This window comes from Melanostigma gelatinosum, assembly GCF_949748355.1.
Source record: "Melanostigma gelatinosum genome assembly, chromosome: 3".
Lineage (NCBI taxonomy): Eukaryota > Metazoa > Chordata > Actinopteri > Perciformes > Zoarcidae > Melanostigma > Melanostigma gelatinosum.
The window spans coordinates 10,772,136-10,796,016 of record NC_136636.1 but is presented as its reverse complement, the minus strand read 5'-3'; the positions used below and the strand labels follow the sequence as shown (position 1 = coordinate 10,796,016).

The 23,881-nt window shown below is 42.3% G+C and overlaps 3 protein-coding genes across 4 annotated transcripts in view; 2 read left to right on the top strand and 1 right to left on the bottom strand.

The window, feature by feature from the left end:
- The first annotated feature begins 1,761 nt into the window (after nt 1–1,761).
- ddx19b (DEAD-box helicase 19b) lies at nt 1,762–6,019 on the top strand. The gene is made up of 12 exons (XM_079296963.1): nt 1,762–1,934; nt 2,402–2,441; nt 2,525–2,641; nt 2,760–2,895; nt 3,241–3,333; nt 3,534–3,636; nt 3,752–3,866; nt 4,014–4,191; nt 4,277–4,514; nt 4,867–5,029; nt 5,343–5,534; nt 5,704–6,019. Exons 1-12 carry the CDS (start codon nt 1,878–1,880, stop codon nt 5,763–5,765), a joined length of 1,494 nt encoding a protein of 497 aa, XP_079153089.1. The 5' UTR covers nt 1,762–1,877; the 3' UTR covers nt 5,766–6,019.
- A 1,889-nt stretch (nt 6,020–7,908) lies between these two features.
- pusl1 (pseudouridine synthase like 1) lies at nt 7,909–17,150 on the bottom strand. 2 transcript variants are annotated; one of them, XM_079297229.1, is made up of 9 exons: nt 16,921–17,150; nt 16,777–16,837; nt 15,870–16,057; nt 14,499–14,594; nt 12,989–13,138; nt 11,512–11,682; nt 8,547–8,601; nt 8,160–8,322; nt 7,909–8,044 (listed from the first exon to the last, which is right to left on the bottom strand). In XM_079297229.1, exons 1-9 carry the CDS (start codon nt 16,977–16,979, stop codon nt 7,980–7,982), a joined length of 1,008 nt encoding a protein of 335 aa, XP_079153355.1. In that variant the 5' UTR covers nt 16,980–17,150; the 3' UTR covers nt 7,909–7,979. The 2 variants fall into 2 exon arrangements, with proteins under 2 accessions (XP_079153355.1, XP_079153356.1); XM_079297230.1 differs by lacking the exon at nt 14,499–14,594.
- Nucleotides 17,151–18,556: 1,406 nt separating this feature from the next.
- The window catches only part of LOC306775907 (arf-GAP with coiled-coil, ANK repeat and PH domain-containing protein 3-like), a 46,876-nt gene continuing 41,551 nt past the window's right edge, over nt 18,557–23,881 (top strand). Inside the window, exon 1 of the mRNA XM_079266473.1 lies at nt 18,557–18,737. Coding sequence (XP_079122599.1) covers nt 18,691–18,737 — 47 coding nt within the window. The 5' untranslated portion in view covers nt 18,557–18,690. The remainder of the gene's footprint in view (nt 18,738–23,881) is intronic.

The following is a 23,881-nucleotide window of genomic DNA, read 5'->3' as shown; positions in this document are numbered from 1 at the left end:
AGTGGAACAGTGTGTGTGTCTGTGTGTGTGTTTGAAATCAATTCTGCATTAATTTAATTAAGGAGCAGCCAGCCTCATCAGTCGGGCCCCAGAGGTGACCCCGTGTGCTCCTGCGCGGTCCTTAGTGAAGCCCAGCTCTGGTTGATAGCCTGGTATCCACTAACTACACCTAAACAAAGTGCAGGAGTAGAACTCTCAGATCTGTATGTAATTAAAGGACCAGTGCCGCAGCCATCAATCCTGAGTTTGCCCATCAAGCTTCTGTGTGATAAAGTTGGAGTTACTGAACTTAACAGCTGTGTTGAGGATTTACTTTGCTTTGAGACTTAATCCACAGTTTGGTGGATTCATGTTTCTAATCCTATTGATATTAACAATTGTATTAATATGAATACTTTTATAAATATTAACAATTACATTTTCAAACATAACCAAAACCCGCTCCTACCAGATCCCAACAACACTAATTTCTGGTTGCATCAGAGGAGTTCATCAGTTCATTGTGTCTGAGTTTTTTAATTTGGTTGTCTTCATATTTAGGGTTTTCCCACTCATTATTTCAATAAGGCTGTTAACTGATGCAGTCATGCTACGTGTATCTCAGAAAAACAGCAATACAAGAGAAATTCACTTCCTCCTTTAAGCAGCACAATGTTGGAAATTGTGACAAACTCCAACATGAACAAGGTTCCACTCAATTCATTTCAAAACATCTGCTGAAAAACAGTGCTTCACTACATCTTCAGGATAGGCTTAATAACGAGGGGGCCCCAGTGCAAAAATGAGCTGTGGAGTTCAGTAGTATTTTGTGATCATTTAATTACGTTTAACGGTATTTCGGAAAATACAGGATGTAAAGACGATATTGACTGAAATATTACTGGTATTCTACATTTTGACACAGCCAGGGCCTCTCTGCAAGACAAGGCCTCAGGTAAAACATGCAGGAGCCACTTTAAAGGTCTAATGCGTAGGACCTGGTGGCATCAAGTGGTGAGTTTGAAGAGTGCCCTTATCTAGCGTTTGGTTTGTCCACTAACAAAAACACTACAATTATTTTTTTCAAGTGATTATACACTTTTATTATATCCCCTAATGGTACACACTGTACCTTTAAGGCCCTTACAGTTCATATTGTGTGTTAGTGGTGCATAATACCAAACAAATTTGCAATACATCAACTTTCTACAAATGTATTGCCAAAAAGTGCTTCTAGGGTCTTGGGCTGGGGCCCCATGGCACATGTTTTCTGGTTGGTAATCCATCCTAAATATCTATTTTCTCAAACAGGTGGGTTGCCTGGCCCCTAGGTTGGATTATAAATAAAAAACACCTGCATCATCTTCGTTAACAGTTAATGTGTATGTGTGTGTGTGTGTGTGTGTGTGTGTGTGTGTGTGTGTGTGTGTGTGTGTGTGTGTGTGTGTGTGTGTGTGTGTGTGTGTGTGTGTGTACAGGCAGGCATAAACAGTATTTTTGGAGGGTGAGTCTATGCAGACCGCTTTGGCGCCACCTACAGGCTATTCAGGAACGTTTTTCTTGAGATTCAGCCTCCAATCTCTTATGAAAAACGTTCAAATAAATGTATTTATTTATTTATTTATTTGTGTTCTTTGTTAAATTTTGTTTGAATTAAAGTGTCAGTCATACCTGCTACTTTTTGTAAGTCGGATAGGAACATTCAACAAACTGGGAAATATTATCGTGTGCACTTGCGTTCTACCCGGACATGTTAGCCGTTGCACAGGTGCCCAGAATCGGTTTCGGCACGCCATTGTGGAAAATAGTTACTTTCACATTACTGACTCCTCGCTGAGAGCTTACCTTCCGAGCTGAGTCGTCCCGGGTAAAATAACGAAAGAAGAAACTGTTCCACAATGTCTACGGACTCCTGGGCACAAGCAGTGGACGCGCAAGAAGCCGCGGCGGAATCGGTAAACGTTAACTTACGCAACACGAGCTAACGTGTTGTTAGCATGTTAGGAAGATGCGTTGGCCTGTTGTGGCTCAGTGTAAACGAAACTTTAACTGCTCAGCGTTTCTTCCTACATTATAAACTTTCCAACGACAGCGCTGCCTGTGAATAAATTTGCTTTAGTGAAAGTCTGTTTCAATAACTTATCAACTTAATAATCTAAACTACCGGTTGGCCTCTGTTTTTGTCGTGAAAGCTAAGTTAACTAGCTCGAGCCGAGTTGCTGCGTGCTCAGTGAGTTACTAGCTTTAGCCGTTAGCTGATTAGCAAGCAAATGATGCAACATGCTCTAAATAGGACTAACGTTACCAATGAAGATGTAACGTTAGTGTATCTCATGTGTTACCCTGTCCTGGCTCGTATAATTTTAATCATTATTTTATGAGAGCAACAACTCTTTAAACTTACTTATGTTCCCCCTTACAGATCGGTAGCCTCCAAATAAAGGATAAACCAGAGGAAAATGGTAAGTGTGAGATGCAATAGTAAGAACTGTTATCCCGTAAAATGTTTGGGTTGTAAATATAAGCACAATATTCACTATTATAGGCACGGTTGCAAATGCTACAGAGTCCAGCAGTGCTGCTACAGAGTCCAGCAGTGCCGCTGCAAAGACAGAAGTTAAGGTACAAAACAAGGGAACAGATGAAGAGGAAAACGACAAAGGTGAGCACTTTATTATTTAGATGCTCCAAATTTTTAATGCTTTACTGTATTTTTCGTTGAGATATTTGGTTGTCTCTTGAATCGTTGCAGTCTTGACAACATAACTTGTTTTTTCCAGATGACAAAGCGGCACAGTCATTACTAAACAAGCTGATCCGGAATAATCTCGTCAATAACACGAATCAAGTGGAAGTTCTTCAGAAGGATCCCAACTCTCCGCTCTACTCGGTCAAGTCCTTCGAGGAGTTGCGACTGTAAGTGACTCTTACGTCCGTTCACCTCTCTTGTTGCTCTACAATATTTTGGAGCATCAGATATTAATAATGAATCAGTTGTCAATCAGGCTTACTAATATTTACGACACATGTAGCCAGAAAGGATGCTTTGGAGCCAAAATGTTACCAAAAAGACCCAGATGTAAACCAAACCTGCTCCAGGGGTGTTCCTTCTGTGTGTCCTTTTTATTGGTCGATCTATTAAGGCGTGTGCGCATCCGCACGGACATTTGCAATCAAAGCTGCTTAAAGATTCTTTCAAAAAAGATCTGCCTTCAGACTTTGCCGAAGGTGTGACATATACCTATTTTCTCCCGTGTGCAGCAAACCACAGCTGCTTGAGGGCGTGTACGGCATGGGTTTCAACAGACCATCCAAAATCCAGGAGACTGCCTTACCTATGATGCTGGCCGAACCGTGAGTATACTTTGCACTGTACATGCATGTTGTGAAGTCCTCTAGCAAGGCATTGTGTCTCTCAAGGCTCACTGAAATTGAGTTTAGAAACAGTTTAGTTACGGTACAACTAATTCATCACACCTCTTTTAACTCACTTTACAATATAAAGGTATTTTGCCTCTTTTCCTTGTGAGCTAATTCTTTGTTTCTTCCTAAAGTCCACAGAATCTGATTGCTCAGTCGCAGTCGGGAACAGGGAAAACAGCTGCCTTTGTCCTGGCCATGCTCAGTCATGTAGATCCCAACAAAAGATATCCCCAGGTTAGTCCCATTGAAATGTTGTGTTTTAAAAGGCTGTTTGGAGCATCTTCCATCCTTCCTCTCACGATAATTATTAACCTTTTTATAAATTTAACTGAATTAATTTCTCCATCAGTGCCTGTGTGTGTCACCCACCTATGAACTGGCACTTCAGACTGGCAAGGTAATCGAGCAGATGGGCAAACACTATCCCGAGGTCTCACTCGTCTACGCCATCAGAGGAAATAAATGTAAGGCTCGCTACAATGCTACATCTACATGATTATAGAATTACTTTTTGTCAAGTGTTTGAATCGTTCCCGCTCATGAAAACATTACTGCGGCTGAGAGTCGGCTCTCTTGTGTTGATGCGTTCTTGTGTCTTGTGAATGTTGCAGTGGAACGGGGCGTGAAGCTGCAGGAGCAGATAGTTATCGGCACACCTGGTACCATGCTGGACTGGTGCGGCAAATTCAAGTTCATAGACCCCAAGAAGATCATGGTGTTTGTGCTCGACGAGGCCGACGTCATGATCGCCACACAGGGTCACCAGGACCAGAGCATCCGCATCCAGAGGTCAGAATAAACACCAAATGAAAAGTACCCGCGTGTGAAAATCCACAACTACCGTCCTTTCACTCCTACCTTCTCTGCTCCACAGGATGCTGCCTAAAAACTGCCAGATGTTGCTGTTCTCAGCCACGTTTGAAGAGACTGTGTGGAACTTCGCCCAGCGCATCGTGCCTGACCCCAACATCATCAAGTTGAAGCGAGAGGAGGAGACGCTGGATACCATCAAACAGTACTACGTGTTGTGCAACAGCAGGGAGGAGAAGTTCCACGCCCTCTGTAACCTCTACGGAGCTATCACCATCGCCCAGGCCATGATCTTCTGCCACGTGAGTTCACTCGCTTCATATTCATTCAACTCACATGATCTGTGCTAAAAACACTGAATCTTACTTGCGCACCCCAAATTTTATAGGAATAAAGAAATATAACTTCCCTGAAGTTTCTCTTCTGTGACCCGTTGAGCAAACCGGCTGTTCTCCAATGCAAAGCTTTTTATATGTGAGAACTATTGGTCAGCTTCTTTTACCAATACTTTCAACACACGGCCTTCATCACACCCTGACTCTTCCTGTAAATCAGCTAGTGTTGCGAAGTCGTGTCCTCACATTAGGTCTCGTATTACATGGATACTTAGATTGCTGGTGTAGTAGTGCGAGTACTTTCCTCTCTGTAATCCAGACGAGGAAGACTGCGGGCTGGCTTGCAGGGGAGCTGTCCAGAGAGGGCCACCAGGTGGCGCTGCTCAGTGGAGAGATGCAGGTGGAGCAGAGGGCTGCTGTCATCGACCGCTTCAGAGAAGGCAAGGAGAAGGTCCTGGTCACCACGAACGTTTGTGCCCGAGGTAAGGACCAATCAACGTCATCAATGTCATCATCAGACTTTCTATTACAATTATTATTGAATTATAAAAGGTAAAAATAGAACTACATCATCATGTGTACAAACCTAGATAATTGGCACAACAGTGAAAGTTTGAATACAAACACCTGACAATAAATAACAATTAATGTCCTATTAATCAAATTAAATTGATGACAGTGGAATTTAAAATGCATAAATCTGGGTATTTTACTGTTTAATATGCATAAACAGTAAAATACAGATGTACAGTGCTGCCAATGGCCAATGTTTCTCTCCCCTTTTCCTACATTCAGGCATTGATGTGGAGCAGGTTTCTGTGGTCATCAACTTTGACTTGCCGGTCGACAAGGATGGTAACCCAGACAACGAGACGTACCTGCACCGGATTGGTCGCACGGGACGATTTGGCAAAAGGGGGCTGGCCATCAACATGGTGGACAGCAAGATGAGCATGAACATCCTCAACAGGATCCAGGAGCATTTCAGTAAGTGTGCACAGCTGCGACACACTGACGCCTTCTTAAACACACAAGCGGTGGGATCAAGTTTGTGAGGGACGTTCATACTTAAACATATAATAACTACTCAATTTAGGACGACTGTGGCTTCCCTCTAAATGATACCCACCATGTTCTATGTGTTCTCCCTCTGCAGGTAAGAGAATTGAAAAACTAGACACAGATGATCTGGATGAAATTGAGAAAATCTCCGGCTAAAGAGAAAGGCGTTTATCGCATGAAGGACGACCGACTTCCCTTCCCCTCTTGGCTCTCCAAGGACTGTGCGCTCCTACAGTGTTTTACGCTTCTATTTTTTTTTAGCAGTCAGAGAAAAGAGCAGAACTACAAACACACTATATGTTTAAACTTGGATATGTCTCCTCTCAGACGAGTGTTTTGTAAGTCTCTGGAACATACCCCATCTCACTCTTTGTACTCCTTTGAATAAAGTCTATGAGTTTATTACTGTGTATCGTGATGCTGCTGAAGCAGCCATAGTTGACTCTGTTTTACTGAACACACGTAGAGTTAAAAAAACAACACTTTTTGGTGTTGGCTGTAGTGGTGGCATGATGCAAGCTATTCTGTAAAGAGATTCATAAACCTAAAAACATTCTATGTGCCACAAAGTTCTTCATTTTAAAAGGAGCAACGTATGATTGAATGTAACTAGTACGTAGACGATGACTACCAAACCTCAGTACAAAGGGTGAAGTCGGGTATGCTGCTCCGAGCAGTAGTTTAATCATTACGATTGTTATCGAGATGGTGTTGGTTGGGTTTCAAGGGTCTATGCAAAACTTATCAACCTGTGATAGCATTCTCAAATCCTATCAACCTGTATTAAATTAATTAACCTCATCTTTAGCATCAGGTTGTGTAGCCGGCCTAGAGGGATATTCCACTACTAACTCCCAAGTCATGGACATTTAGATATGTGTTTTTAATGAGTAATCAATCATCAGTTAACCGCACATCTCACACACGTTATTTATATCATTTTATAACCGATTATGGCTTTTATCAGGACGGGCTCAGCGCCACTGCTGAGCTCTAATCATTGGTCTTCTTTTCCCGTCTTCTGTCTCGTAAAACCTCATTTTTAACTGAAAATGTGTCCGTTCAGGTCTGATGTGATCAGTTTCCCTTTGTGTCTCACTGTCCCATGCAATCTGTTCAATCAGGGTCTCCAGATTGACTTGAGCTCAGCTACATTCTTCACCCAGACTGTGCTGTGTTAAAGGATTGTGAGTTTAAAAAAAAGTTACACAATGCCTTCCTCAAGTGCATTATATATATATATATATACACACACATGATTTCGTTTTTAAGACATTGGGCTTAATATTCTGACTAACACTTGAAATTTTGATTATATATTGAATTATGAGCGTCTTCAGGATGAATGAATTATCTTAAAACCAAATGCTGACTTGAGGACCTATGCCAATCAGATTCACTGTTGCTCCAACGTGGTCACATGGATAGAAAACATGTACTTGTGTACATATTTACAAAAAAAATTAGGTGAAAGAAATATTAAGTTTGTCACTTCTAAGAAGTGCTAAAAACATTCCTCGTGAAGTTCGATTTTGACAGACGCAGCACTTGGAATACAAGCCTAAATGGGTTAACCTTGCATCAGTGGACGACCGTACAGCATTATGGAAACGTTGGGATGTCTGGTTTATTTGATCAATGTGCGGGAACATTAAGGGCAGCGATTGGTCCGTCTGAACCTTGTGTGCAAACCTCATCCGGCTCCCACCGGCATGGAGAAGACTGCTGGTGGGGGTCCGGTTTCAATGGACTGTTTACGGACAACTTAGCCAAACGAGAAGCAAGTGAGAGTGTGCTGGAAATCCACGAGAATGCTCTGTGAAGACTTTCGGGTAAAGAACCAATGTATGCAGTTTGATTTGGACATTTGGATGTATACATTATCAGTGAGTGTGTGCACTTTGTTGATCCATAATGTAATAGTGCTGTACGAGAGCCATGGACACGCAGAGCAGTTTTAGCTATAGAACGCAACACTCTCCTCCACATGTTGTATACCTTGTTTGAGAATTGTCAGAACCAACCAAAACCCAGTACGTACATGTATACATAGGAGTAATACTGCCTGACTAGGCTTAAAGTGTAACCTGAAGATCATGTGTAGACTATGATAGGTTCAAGGTGTGTGGTATTCTGTAGCTGAGCTGCAGTCATGGACAGTCATGTATTCTTAATATGTTGAATTAAAAGAACATGATGTCAAATGCTTATTTGTGTAAGTGAGGGGGGGGGGGGGGCGATTTCAACTGGGGGTCACTGAAGATGCCAGGTTCTGTTGTAAGTGAAGAAAACAAATATACACATAAATATAAAACTTTATTACAGCTGTTGTAGAATTACAGTGTATCAACATGACTGAATGACGCAGAACTAATCCTCTGAATTTCCACTGGAGACAAATTGCTGCTCTGATGTCTGTTGTGAAATCTGCAGGTCTGAGGAGGCAAAGAAGAGGTTATACATCTGAAAATGTGGTTTATAGTAGATAGATTAATATTATACAGTACTGGGATGTCATTTTTAACATGGAATCAGATTCTGCCTCTTCACCTGTCTCTCTGTAGTCCACCCTGGTGAGGAAGAGGCCGTTGGCAGGAGCAGCCAGGCCTTGTGGGTAAGCAAGAGAGTCCCGAGCCTCCAATATGTCCTGCAGCTGGAGCACTGAGAGCTGCCCCCGGCCTACAGCCACGAGAGCCCCCGTCATCCTCCGCACCTGGAGCACAGCACCAAAGCAACCTTTTGTTTTTACAATAACACTGAAAATATCACAAAATAACTGCTTGCCTTCATCGCAGACATTTTTATTACCCCTTTATGCTCGAGTAACTTCAATTACGAGGCAGTCAGTCATCACCAGCAGATGGCGGTACTTACTAACAATGAACTGCAACACAGATATTGATTTTTAAATAATTGAGCACAATAAGAGGAACAAACCTGCTTATAGAGAAAGGATCTGCTTGTAAATGTCAGCTCCCAGAATGGTATCTCTCTGGGAAAAACAGAAAAAACAACTTAAAATTTGCACAAATGTGTGAACATCATGTACAGTACACACACACGTTAAACATCACAGCTGTATATTTCTTGAGATGTCTGCATATTGGACAAAAGGAGCACTGGCTTTAAGGCCTATTCCCGACACTCATGAACCGTTAAGACGGCATCGAGTCCTGAAGGCGTGGCCGTCTACTTGGCGTCACTGACTGAATGTGCCGCACGAAGGAAAGGTTAAATATTGCCACAGGGGTTCATGAAGGCAAGGCAAGTTTATTTGTATGGCACATTTCAATGAAGCAAAACAATATCCTGAATGGTCGTCAGATGTAGTATAGCATTACTTATATCGGAGAAGCATGGATCTGAATGACAAAGATTGACTGACTGAAGAAAAAAACTAATCCAAACATTTCTTTAACAAATGTATTTCACACGATTTAAGTGAATCGACTGTAAAAAGCTCCTGTTTTATGTCTATTGTATGTTGAGACGTGTCTCTCCTTTATCTCTCTTTTGTTGGATGCGTCTATGCTTTCCCCCACCATGTGGACAGAGTTGGAGGCTGATGTGACATTCACGCTCATGCCAGACATCAGACAGAGTCGAGACTCCTCGTGCACAGATTTGTTTAAATGTCACATGCTGAATACTGCAGCTTCGGCCCAACAGGATTATCTTTAATGCCATAAAAAATATGAATCTGCGTCTTTTGCAATTTGACATTGAATTTTTGTTATCTCAGCATTTAAGTCACAGCAATTCCCCCCCCCCCCCCCCCCCCCCCTCCAAACGGACAGACTTCATATTTTTGGGGAGGAAACAGTGAAGTGAGCAAACAGGCACATGGGAAGAATTGGGTCAAATGCAAATCGGACTCAGTGCTTGCGGTTTGATTACATTTGACTGGTAAGGAGTGCAGAGACAGATTCATACAGCATGGACTCTGGTGAGGGACAATATATTTTTCGTGGAAAGATAATATGAAGGTATATTTGTGTCTTTATTACGCAAACAAAAAAAAAAGTTTTAAAAGCAAATTTCTCGCACTGCAAAAGTTTATAAGTGAAAATATATAAACTGAGAATCATTTATTTGTTAGTTTTGCTTCTGAAACTAGAATTTTTGGTTAAGAAAATAAAACCTTTGGTTAAAAGAATAAAATCTTTGGTTAAAAATAAAATCTTTGATGAAAAAAATTAAATCTTTGGTTAATAAATTATTCTCAGTTTATATATTTTCACTTACAAACTTGATTTTTGATTGCAGTGAGAGAAATTTGCTTTTAAAACATTTTTTGTTTGCGTAATAAAGACACAAATATACCTTCAGAGATAAAGGCTGTCTCATGTTGCACAATCACATACGTGCATCTGCTGTGTGTGTGTGTGTGTGTGTGTTCATGACGTGGTATGACAGAGGTCAGGATGAAAGCAAGGCCTCCAGTTTAGAACAAACTATTTTGATTTTACTCGTTTGACTGAAATAAAGCTGAAAGGATTAATTAAGGAGCTCATCTGAAGAAAATGATCTTGGAACTAATTTGATAGTTGATGGTTTAAAAGCATTTATCAAGTAACAAGACTGCTATAGTCATGCCAGCAGGGCTGTGAGACAGTTGTTATGCACAGTGGGGCTTTGAGCTAAATGCTAACATGCTCATAATGGCAATGCTAACAAATAAATAGAAAGAAGGAAGCAGAAGAAAAAACATGAAATAATGCTTGTTAGTTTCATTTTAAAGCAAAGCATAAGACGCACACTAGCGACTCAATGAGGCTCTACTACGGTGATGCTTTGAGCCTTTAGTAAGCAGCACATTAAATATACAATAAATCCCATCCAGAAGAGAACACACTCAGCTACACTACAGTTGATGTGGGAGAACACTGTTCACTAGTTTATGACAATGAGATGAGAAATATCCATCTGCCTCAATGTCCTACAGCTCCTCATTTTAGGATCAAATATTTAGCTCAACCTTCTGCTTTTAAACAATTCACAACTCAGTTTCTTCTCATCTTATCACTGCTACTTAGAATAGAAACCCTTATCAAAAAAGAAATACTCTTTTCTCTACTTTTGTAGAGAATAAAAGAGAAAAGACTAGTTCGGTGAAAATGCAATGAAACAAATACACCATGTTACAGGTATGTGATGCTCACAGCTGGTTAAGGCTCCACATGCGTTGAGGTTGAGGGACTATGTGCCATTTACTCTGAGAACTGCTAACAGTCTGCCTGTGTCCATATTGTGCGCCATACTTTCAGGGCAAATGAACACCCACGGAAGTGGTATTTGGCATGCAGAGTGACCCCCATGGACGTGTAATCTCCCAAAGCCCACATGGTCCTCTCTGTCTCCCAGCCCCCCCCCCCCCCCCCCCCCATCTCTGCAATGGATTATGTTGTCTAAAGTACCTGCATGACACACACACACACACACACACACACAGCACTTTAATAAAATGTGTAACAGCTAGACATCAGTTGTCCTTCCATAGTAAACAGTACTTCCTGTGATGCACTAAAGTAAATCAAGTTTTTTTCTAACTTTTCCTTCTGAAAAAGATTAGTTTGGTTTCCAGATCACAGTCGACTTGACCTGTGATTCACCTGGTATCACATCAAACACGCCACTGAGTCTGACTGAAGCTTGAAAGGGAAATCATTTCAAGGCTGTACATGCAGTGGAGTGACTGTAAATGATTCAAAACTTTGGCTTGTTAAGCATCAGTTTGATTGAAAAATACCAGATTGGAAAAGCACATGCATCATTTCTTTATGTACTTGGCTTTCTTCTCCTCCAATTTGGAATAGTCCGTTCTGTTCTCCTCCTCTTACTTGGCCTGGTGCTGCCTGCCGGCAGCCGATGTGATCAGTCTACCTGAATATAAACAGCCTACCTGTGGAAGTGTGCGTGTACGAAGGAGCTTCCTGGCTGTACGCTGGCCACATTCAGCGTCTTCACAGGGCTTTTAAAATGAATGTCGGAGTTGACTGCCCTGAAGCTGCTGAAGTCCTGAGTCCCGACCAGCAGTGCTGCAGCCTCACGCATGGCTTCCACATCCAGCGTCCTGATGGAAGACAGAAACAGGAGACACTTTTCTATAATAAGTCATCACAAAAAATGCTAGATTTTCTACGAGTGCCAAGAACACCCAGTTAATGTAAGCAGACTTTTTCTCATTGTGTTCTTGAAACTTGACCCGGAAAGTGACCTGCATGACCAGCGAGGTCAAGCAGCTGGGATGTGATGTAAACAGGTACTCTGTACAGGTGCAGCCACGATGCAAAACTATTTTCCTTCACACCTGTATTTTCACCATGGTCAGCACCTTTCACCTCCTCTCTCTCAGCCTGAAAGTACACATCAAGTACGACCATGTTCCTGCTTTCAAAGTAGAATCATTTATTGGGTTGCTTATATAATATGAACTTCTTTGACGCACAATGCCACGTGAGAGAGCAGAGCATGTTGACGAACAGTTCATTTGAGGGAGAGAGTGAAAGTGGGCCCTGTGCTCAGACTCTGTAGAGTCTCATGCATATTTTTTGCAGTGGGAAAGATGGGGGTGTGTGATGACGAGCGAGCGGCAGATCAAAGAGAGAACGGAGAGAGGCTGCTGAGGCGGAGAGACACTTTGGGGTGGATGGACGAGATGGATGCTGAAAATAAGAGACGGGATAAAAAAAAAAAAAGCAGAGACACCAGAGAGATAGAAGCAAGGGAGGAAAGGAGGAATGGAAAGAGCAAGAGAGAAATAAGTGCAGTGGAGAGAAGGAGAAGGGTGGCAGAAGGAAAGAAAGTAGAAAATACCCACCGTCAGGGTAATGTGCGTGGGTGTTGTTCTGCATGTGTATAAGCCTGCAGCTTATCTTGCCCTACTTTTCGCCCAAAAAAGTGGAGAGAGAAGAGCAGACAAATGTTCATACGTACGCTTTCTGAAATGTGCTTCTTCACGCTCCCTCCCAGCTAAACGAAACATTGTCTAAGCTACCAAGCACTCGCCATTTCATCCGTTTCTTTCTCTCTTTCTGTACTCTGTCCATCCTCATCCCCCGTCTCCTTTCTCTCCCTCCTTCCCCTTTGTTTGTTTTTGGGATGTCAGCTCAGATAAAAACACTTTGTTTGACTAGCCCTAATTTGCAGTTCCGGCACGTGTGTATTATTCATGTGTTTAACATGCCATTGTTTCTGCAAGGCTTGGCATTAGCTCGTTGAGGACGTGTGTGTGTGTGTGTCTGGACCTACATGTTAGATTGAGTGTGTGCTCGATTTTTCTTTCTTATGGGAAATCATCAAACACATGGATGCAGGGTGAAAAGGCAGATGAGTGAATGAAGGGAGGGAGGGGCGGCGTATAAAGTGGGATAACTCACTGGTTGCGGAGGTTCCAGCAGAGATCGCGTTCTGTAAGGGGAAGCAGGGAGTGGTGTGAGATTCCCAGGGCTATCCGGTAGACGTAGGTCCGGGACCGGGCACGGAAACGGGCGTGAAAATCATCAGGCACACGGTGGGCACGCGTGATCCTGGCAGAGTCACAAAAGAGCAACCAGAGGGAAAGATGACGTCCATTCAGGCCAGAAAAGCTGGAAATTTGAGCTCTACTTTATGTCTGACATTCTGAATATGCAGTTATTTATTCTAAAACCACAGAAAATAATACGAAACATTTGAATTCTGTTTGATGTTTAGACAATTACTAAACAACCAGACATCACTGTTTCATTCCTCCCTCAGACTGGAACAGTCCCCAGACCCAGATGCTGTTAATACTTTCATTTTGTACTGCCAGAGAGAAAAACTGTGCACAAGTCAGTGTCCAAAATGCCAGCGTTGCAGCTTTTTTACACAAAAGCACACCCGATGTCAGAGTCCTAAAAGGGCAGCCAGGAACCTTCAAGAGCCAAGCGCTTATGCGCACACAGATAGCATCACAACAGACTCAGAAGCTGGAGCTCTTTGATGCGACTCCAGCAGGGGCACGGCTAACATGGAGAAACACACGGGCAGAGATAGAGCACATTTTAACTCTAAGTCAGTCAGACAAAACACCCCTTTATGATTCAGTCAAACAGTGTGGATCAATTTATGAGTTTGTGCAACATCAACAAGCAGACCAGAGAATGTAACTGGCATTTCTGATCAGAGTTCTGCACATGTAATTGAATCCACTTGCTGAAACAATGAACCACATTGTGTTATGTAAAGAATAAAAATATGAATATATTTGGCTGTGTTGTTAACTTTTCAAACTGCCCAAGCTCTTGTGATAACTGAGTGCAATCAACATACTGGCAGCTTTTATGGAAATCTTTTAATCCTAATAAGTTAAATGGCATATGGCAATACAAGTCACTGTTTTCAGAGTTGCAGCCTTTTCTTTTTAAATGGTCCAAATTATAACTGGGCAACATAACACAAAACCATTGTCTTTTACTGGCTGGATTCATTACCATTCTTCATGTTCAAGGCTGTTAAAGTAACACTCCACACCATCTCCCTTCAATGAGGCAGAGATGTTTGTACAGTCATAATACAGTGACGAGTGGGAAATCTTTAATACTTACATCTGTAGACTGAAAGAACAAAGAGCTGCAGCCAGCTGTGCCAGTGTGATTGTGACCACACGAGCACACTTGTGTTTATCCATACACGAGTATGCACTCATGCATGCGTGTGTGTCTGGAGAAGGCAGGAGTTGACTCGGGGTTGAGACGCTTTAGCATGCATGGAACTATATGAACAATGTTCCAATACACGCATCCCATGTATGTGCACACGCGTCTCTTTATAGTACCGGTACACAGCAGTGCATGTACAGTCTAGTATATGTTTGTGTGTGTGTGTGTGTGTGTTTGCCAGTGCACATTCAGAAATCTAGGTTACGTTTCCAGGGGAGGAGATTGGGTGCGACACGTGGCAGAGGAAACCCTTGCGTCTGCCTTCAGCGCCTGCTCCGATGTGACGTGACAGCCTTTTTGCCTGGCCCCCAAACCACACACACACACATTACATTTTCATAAGCAGTGTACAAAGCATGGCCTTACAACATTGTGAACTGGTGCATTTTTTTACATGGCAGCATTTAGCTAATCAGCAGTTTCCCCAATGGGAAAAGAGGCGATCATTTAATTTGGGCTAATTTAGGCCCTTTTTACCCCCGACTGAAGAGGTACTATTTTTTACAGTGTGCTAGTCTATGTTTACATCTTGATTTGGCACACTGTTTCAGGAGGCAGCAGACCAAAGCTATGAGCCGGGAGCCATATTCAGATTGTGACTGTGACAAAAACTCTTTTTCGATCACCTCTTCCATCCAAAGTAAGATGTTTGTGTTGCCAGATCTGACAATGTGCTTTTAAGACAGATCCAGAATGAAAAATTCTATCCAATCTCAACATAGGGGAATGTGTATGAACATTACTGGCGGTTGAATATTTTGGCAAGACTAGGCTAGTGACCAAAAGCAGAGCAGGGATAATCCTTTCCAACCTTCTCTCTGCAGGTTTAGGGATTAGCGGGATGCTGGGAGCTTCCCTTCCCTCTCTCCTCTGTCTCTCTCCCAGATGGCTCATTCTGTTTCAAACTCTCACTGCTCCGTTTGAATGCAGTCTGTGTCAACATCAGTTTGGTGCTCTTACTTTGCCACACAAAGTATCACAGCAGTCTAAACCTAAGTAGTCATAAAAAAAGGGACTTTGGCTTTGAGTAATGCAATGGTATGTAATAAAGGGATTAAAAGGAGGAGGTGGAGAAAAGCACAGTGAGGAGAGAAAAGGAGAAGACGGGACACCACCAACCAGGATATGAAATACTTCCGTACAATTCATATGGCTCTTTGCCTCGAAAGCTCAACTTGTGGCATTTCATCAAAGCTATATGCTAACTGCTAACTGAGTAGATATTAACCAAACATACTGTTGTTTTTTGGGGCAGGTCATCAGGAATACTTGCATTGTTGTATAAATATGAGAAGAAATGTTCTTGGTGATTTAAGGTTTTCAAAACAATGCCCCACGTTCCTCTACAGTACAATTATCTTAGAATATTTGAGTACATTTTCCAATTTTGGCTGCTTGCAGAAATATTAAAATCATGGATATTACAACCAATAACTTGGCGTGTTCATCACAAATGTCATAGAACATTGTAATTTCATAGCAGCAATAGTACGTATACACTTTTCTTCTCAAACCTCTGCGCCTCTTTTCATGTCTCATAGTTTGAATAAAATGCTCAGATTGTCCTCTGACTCACCTGATCTGCTCGGCTTTGAGATGGAAATTAAGAGCTTCAACAAGAACGTCTTCAGTAAACGGCGGCTTATCGTTCATGCGTTGGAGGTCGAAATGGGCGGAGTTAGAGAGGGCGTGGACACCTGTGTCTGTCCTGCTGGACACTAACAGAGACACTGGGTTGAGCGGCCTCAGCCTCCTTATTGCATCCTGGACACAGACAGAGAGAACATCACAGAGATAAAAAGCTGTGGGCTGTGATCGACTTTTGAAAGAGTAGCTTTTGAACTTTTTAAACCATTCTCAGCTTACCACAAATAGCCAGACAGATACGTTACATCAAAACAGAGAAAAAAGGGATGTCAAGTAAAGCTGTAAACAGCAGCTTGCCACAAATAGAAAGTGTGTCCACTTTTTTTCCAACGTATTTTTGTCCCTCTTCATGCCTTTATTAGAAACACAGTATTAGATAGACAGTAGCGGGCTGACGGGAAATAAGGGGGAGAGAGTGAAGGTGAATGGGACAGGAGTCACCAACATGCAGACTGATGAGCTGAATAATCTGCTGTATGAAACACCTGCCACGTATAAGACAATGCAATTAGCTCACATCTGGAGGAAGTCCTTGGTATTAATGCAGGGCTGTTTTGATATATGCATTAGTTTCTGTTAGGTGTACCTAATAAACTGGCAACTGAGTGTAATACACATAGCATTTGACATGATAGAGAGCCTCCTGCACAGCCTGCCTGTATGTTGTTATCTATGCGATGAATATGCTGTTCAGGTCATTTCACAACAAAACCACATAGTAGGCTACCAGTAGCTTGTTTTCTGGTTTGTAGGACTAGAAGTGATGTTGGGATGAAGGAAAGAAAGAGGAACGTGTATTTGAGGACACAACAACACGTTAGTATCAGTGAACTTACCTCCACGTGGTCCTGGACCCCCTTCCTAACCAGCTGATTGGGAGGCACTTTCACTGCACCCCTGCACAAATAATGATAATCAAATAATAGATAAACAATAACACCCCTTACAGTGTAACCAGCTACCCCGTAGTATACCCTTACCTGTAATTTGTTCCAATGTATTGAAAAAATACGAGATAACGTGCCCAGTTGTTGTGCATTGTCTCTCAAAATGTCTTTGACACTTCTTGATCATATTGTTCGCGTTTACAAGAGTTTAACGTTACATTTGAGGAAAACATGCCTTTTTACGCGGACAACTTTTACGTAAACACCGCGTCCATATGGTTGCTGACGGGGAAGGACGACTTTCACAAAACCCTGTGAAGGACTCATGCGTTTAGGGACGCAGCCAAAGCGACGGACTACAGCAGAGAAAAGGCAGCAGGCGACGGAACGTCGACATGTGCCGCATTTCCGAGTAGTTTTATTTGTAGTCCGGAAGAACCTTAAAGACTCAAGTTGCAGCGTCTCAGTTGAAACATAGCGGGTTAGTACTGTACTCAGTATTTTCATCTCAATATTAACTCGATACAACAACCAACATAGGCGCTTTGTGTCAAGATAGACAAACTATCCAACACTGCACACCAGCTAAAAGACACATGATGAACATCCCGCCTCTTGCCATATTTCTGTGATCACGCGCTGCCTGTACAACGTGCGTTCTGCACGTGTGCACTTCTGTGACATCCACGGCCATTGCACGTACTATAAATCAAGCACACATGTTAACATTGATGTATAGTTTCAGGCACGTTTCATATTGATGTCTGACCAAGGGCTCTGCCCCCTTATCGGTCGCTTTTTGATTACGTCACTGAGGTCAGAGACAGTGGAGATGTGTCAGCTGCGAGTGGGATAAAGAGAGTCAACACGAGCAACACACTGGTACAAGATTGAAGAGGATTATGACATGAAATTGAAAAGAGAAAGTAAATCAGACTTCTGATTAATCATTCCAGAGGCAAACAATCTTAGCCTGCAGCGAATTGCTCTTTTCACTTCTCTATTGCGCAATGTACAGCCATACATCTGAGATTAAAGTCTGATTTCCTCGATTAATGGAAACAAATTCAGATATTCATCTTAGAACTCAATATTTTTTCAGAAAGCAATCAACTTTACACGATCAAAATGTATAATTGATTGCAAGCCTTTGTTGAAACTGCCAAATGTTTTATATCTGGGTTCATTTGGCCTACTAATCATGTGGGCAAGTTATTGAGGAGGTAGTCTACATTTGGAGGTGACAGTGCAAGATTTGATTGTGTTTTGGCAGAATAATTTGGTTAAGTACTAGCCTAGTAACCCAATTATTCTTAATATTAAAACTACATTATAAAATATTAGGCCTACTAATATTCCCTTTTTTCTCGACGTTATATGAACATGGACTATTTTCTGAATGAAACAGACATAAACGTCACCATTGTTGTATTATTATGGGGGTTGATGATGGGAGGATGTAGTCTACACCAGTGTATTTGATGTTGTAGTGTCTGTTATACTGATGTAAATATTATCTGGGCAAATATCTATTCAAGGCTCAGCTCTTCTTCCTACCATGATTCCGCCTGTCGGCCAGAGTTGTTACGGCGGATTGTAACTAGACGGCGCTCTCCTCTCCTTTTTCAGTGTCCACGGTGCAGCTACGCCTCTCGCCTGACTCGGATACAGTGGCAGCAGCATAGTAATAATCTGACTGCCGCGCACCGAGCTCGCATTTTGTGTCACGGTGCCACCGGGAGAGAGGCGACAGACTGCTGCGCGTCAGGGGACACCAGTCACCATCCGCACGGTTCAAGCGACATCCCGCCGCGGGCAATGACATTGGCTGACTGAAGTGGGAATACACGATAAAACGCAAACATGACGGTGGACTTTGAAGAATGTATAAAAGATTCACCCCGATTCAGGTAAGGCTGCTCCTCGCGGACACATCACAGCGGTGCGCAAAAATGGCACACCTTCTTTTACGCATGATTTTTTTTATGATGGGGACTGACCGCTTTCCGCTCATGCAGCATTTGTGTTGGCATCAACAGTGATACAAGATGATTCGCTCATGTGTTCAACAGCATGGCGTGTTTCTTTCAATTATTTTTTTTTTTGTTGCATTTTTCAAAATCCAGATTTTTTTCAAATGACACATTAGGTTGATTGTTGAAACATATATTTGAATTGTGATACATTTGTGGGAGACACGCGTGTCAGTGGTTCCAATGTGATTTTTGAATGTGGGTTGTAACGTTAGCTCAGTACATATGAGAGGAGGGACACTCACAGCCATGCACAGTGAGGATCCATTTTGCTTCAGTGTAAAAATGATAAGTGATTTCCAGCATGCTTCAATAAACCACCTGATATGCACTGAATAAGAAAGGGACACTCCTCTAATGTGGCCTTATAACAAGTGAGAGTGTATGATGGGAGGCACCTGTGTGTGGATGACTGTTGCAGCATGGCATACAGGTTGAGTGCAGTCTTTTCATTTGCTCACGGAGGAGGCCCTGTCACTCAGTGGTGGTCGGAGACCGGAGAGGAGATGCCCTTGCAGCAGCAGTCTTTGCCTGGCTGGAAAAGAGGCATCAGGGAGAGGAGTTTCTCTCTGCAGGAGACGGAGATAGTATCCTGGGCACAGCTGTTCGGCCCCTTGCCTGCCCGCTGGAGGGTTGTAGCCACGCTCAGTCCACGTGCCAGTCTGGCACTCCTGAGCAGGCCGATTAGAAACCAGCAGAGGAAGTTCTAACAGCATGTAGGCCAGGGATCTCATGTTAATTATGTTAGAGAAACTGTCTGGTAGTGTCATGTATTCAGTGTTTCACTGAAAAGGAGCAGGATGTGGGTTTATACTGTTTATTGTCAAATATGTTTGTTCCGTTTTCTCTGTGTCTCTGTCTTGTGTTCTGTTTCTTCATGTCAGCGTCTGTTGCCTGTTTGCTCTCTGTTCTCTGTGTTTGTCATTTTGTTGCTCCCCTCTCCCTCTCCCTCTCTCTCAGACACAACTTGTCCGGCTTGTTGAACGCTGTGCGACTCACAGATAGTTTGTGATTTGAGTGATAAAGCAGACAGTGGAATGAAAGAGAAAGAGCTGAGAGAGACAGACACTGAATTTGCATGCTTAAATCCCACCTCAGTGATGGACGGTTGAGACGTAAGGTCACAGGAAGAGACGTTTCCTGCCTGGTTCACTTTCCCATGGTCTAATGAAGACTGCTATTTGGAAAATCCCAACAATGGCAAAGGAAGCTGAAGTTTCCTTGCAGTAGGGAAAATGTAATGTTGTGTAATACTGCGATCATGATGATGGTAGTGAAAATCCTTATCCTGGTTTGGATCACATTTGTATTATAATGTAACATTCCTCTGTATGCATGTATGATATTATCCAGATTTCTCTGATCATCTGTTGGTGAAGGTTTGTCTGAGGTTTGGTTTCTGGCTGTCTGGACACTCAGCTGAACAGCGCTCAGGATACTTGTGTTCATGTAAATACACACATTGTTTCCTGCTAAAAAAGAAAAGAAAAGAGAGTAATAGTTGAAACCAGTGCACATGTTTTACCTCCAGATACAATGAAACAAATATCCAGGAGCTATTCCAAATGCCTAAACAACGACTAATAAATAAAGAAGGCATTGTCCAAAGAGCAAACACAACCATTGCTATACATTGGCATGTACTTAAAGACAGTCACTGCAGATTGTTTCCATGATGTTGTAATGACTGGTGTCCCAGGTGACTTTCTCCTCTTTGTTGTGTCATTCTGGAGAAACAGAAGTAGGAAGAGCAGGGAGCCGGACTGTCTGTCTTCCCACACATGGTGCTAAAAAACCGCTCACACACACCCTCTCACTGCAGGTCTTAACTTGTGCCTGGTCCTGAAGTGCGTGTGCTTGATTAGGTGAGCGCGAAAGAATTTCTAGGAGACGTCTGGCGTGGCTATAACTTACATCTTGTTGTTCAGTCTCCCTCTCATCTCTACTGTACTCCAACCTATTGTTTTCTTCTGTGCCCTGCCTGTTATTCAGCTGTCACCTGCTGCATTCATTCATTCTGTAACACAACCTGAGACAAAGCCCTGTGCACCTGCCAGGCCATTATGAACTGAAGAAAACAATTGAACATGATATTTTGATAAGCAGTGCTCGGCGTTTAGCGTATTACTGTGATAATCTCACTCATCCGCTAACAAACAAGTGTAACAAGTTTTACCAAAACTAAATAAGCAAGTATTACATTCACCTTTGAGAACTTATATTCCGTCCTTTCATTGGCGACATTGTTTTGATATCAGTTTTAATTTGCATATAGGGTTTGAGCTGTTGCCTAGCAACAGCTGCTGTAAGTGAGACAAATGGGAGCTCGGAGAAAAGAGGACAGAGAATTTAAGAATCGGAGAGGAGAGTGGGTGCTTTGAAAAGACACCGCTCGTTACATTGAATATCCCGAACCGAGAAGAGTTTCATTGGGACGAGTACGTCCCAATGAAACGAATAACGAAATTCAAACGAATAATAAAATGAAAATACTGGTTATGGAAAAGCAAATGTTTCCTCTAGCGATGGGTATCTCAGGTCAGTGAGTGTACAGCTGAGGGTTTACAGATCCGGAGAACCAGCCGCACCTGTCGGCCTGGCCTCCTTCTGTCCTTTTTATCTCGGCCACATAGAGTAAACTGCATCAGGCTGTCCAGACGGGTTGAGTGAGTGAGCCAACAAGATTTCAGAATGTGGCGGGTGGAGACAGATCGGCAGATTGGACGCATAGGATGTTTTGTTGCAAAATGGTCTTGGGGTCTTATCAGTCTTGTGGATGTCGTTGTCAGCGGGTTTTTCCTTCAATCACAGTGCCTGCGGTGTATGATTGGGTGTGAATGGTTAGTTAGTGCTGATGGGCAGGTGGCACCTTTGCATGGTGCCTGCCATCAGTGTGTGAATGGGTGAATGACATGCAGTTTAAAAGTGCTTTGAGTGGTCGTAGGACGCTATACAAGGCCATTTACCATCTTATGTTTGACCTTTTATGTCAACCAAAATTTTACAGGTTTTAAATGAATTTAAGTTCAAGACATTAAGGAAAAGTGTAATCGGTAACACTTTCCATGTCTATAATGCATTAGTAACATACTTATAATGCGATATGATCTGCTTATGTTATTGAACAATTTAGTTCAAAACAAAATGACATAAACACAAAACATAAATGAATATACATATTCATAATACATTATAGCAATAATCATCAAACAATATAAAGGATTGTATAATGACTTATCAGGTCAAGTATCATAATACTTCATAATTAATGTCACTCACTAACATTTATTTGTTTTGCAAGGATTATAGTGTATTATAATTCTCATAGTTGTAATACATTATACTTTTGTTTTTAAATGCACTGTTAACTATATGCTAAAACCAGTGGGCATGTTCCGTCATGAGTAATAAATCATCAACAGGGAATCGTTTCCCACACAAGACTGGATGGGATTGTGTTACACTCATCACCTTCATATCACATGAAAGTTGCCAAACCTGCATCCTAGTTGACCTCATTCAAATAAGCTCTTCATGTGGCTGCATGTCAAAGCATGGCCGCCAGGAAGAACGAACAAGCGCTAAACCACACATATACAGATGTTTAAATCTTTTATTTATCTGATCGGAGCACCATTGCATGTTCAAAAGGTATTTCTGATGATGATTTATCAAGTTCTCTGATATCTGCAGCCCTTATTAAGCACCTGTCAGGCGTGTACTTCCCCTGTGCTTTTCATGTTTACTTCCAGGAATAACAGATATGAGATTACAACCAGTCGGTGTGCTTTTTTGATAGAGGCAGCTCTTAAACCCTGTGATAAGGAAACAAACTAGGTATGTTTTATTACGTTTGCTGATCCAAAGTGATTCTTTTTTCAATTCCTCTCTTGGCACCTGCTCTTACAAATAAAGACAAACTGTTTGTGCTTGTGCTGCACTTCCAGACCCAGTTGGTTAAAGTTCCACAATCAGAAAGTTAAATCTGTAGCCTTGAAGAGTTCTCGTGAATACATTCTATTGGAGAGAGAGAGAGAGAGAGAGAGAGAGAGAGAGAGAGAGAGAGAGAGAGAGAGAGAGTCTACGTCATGATATATTTTTAAATAAAGGAAGTTTAAGAACATTTGAAGTTTATTGAACTCATTAGTGATCTGGATGTAGTAATAGATTTGAAAGCACTGGGTAAAAAGGGTCTTTTGGCCCCTCTGTGATTTCCTGCATTATTTTAAAAGCATGTCTCCATTTATTGGCAGATTAAAGTGCTCCTTGATGCTCTAGATATTTTATCTGGTTTCTCCTAACTGTCTGTATAGTTTTATTCCCCCGCCTGCGTCATAATCCTCCTTTTACACACATCATCATTCTGCTCATCTGAGATGATAAAGTCCTGTTGGCCAGCAGCCTGTGCAATATATAAATATGCACCACGCTGCCTTCTCTTGTCGGATTAGGGAAAGTAGCGCTGTTGTTGCAGCCGCTTCGGAGGGCAGCTACCTCTCCCTCTGCCTCGGTCAAGGATGTAGAGAGAGGCTCATATCTGGCCCCTTCAACACGGAAACACACTCAGGGCGGCACAGTGGTGTTATTTGCGGAGTAAATGGAACTGTACACGGTGGCCTTGAAACGGTGCAGATGATTTTATAGCACAAAAGGAAATGCATTAATGTGCTGAATAAGATTACCTGTTGCCAAAGTAGGCCGACATTGATAAACTGCATGTTTGACAATGAAGCCTGGAAAGTGTCCCAGACTAAAGCCGTAGAAGCATGGAGTGCCAGCTGTCACCCAATGTCCTTGTCTGTTTCTCTTTAACTGATTTTAGAGAAAACCTCTTTGAGAGACACCGTGACCCTCTGAACTTCACCGGAAACAGATCCTCTCTGCGACATCAAGTCCTTGGCAAAAACGTTTGGAAAGATCCCAGACCACTCACATTAAGTTGCTAATGTCTGACACTCGTTCCCAACCACTCTCCCTAATGCATCCACGTACGCAGGAGATGTGTGCTGACAGAAAGAGAA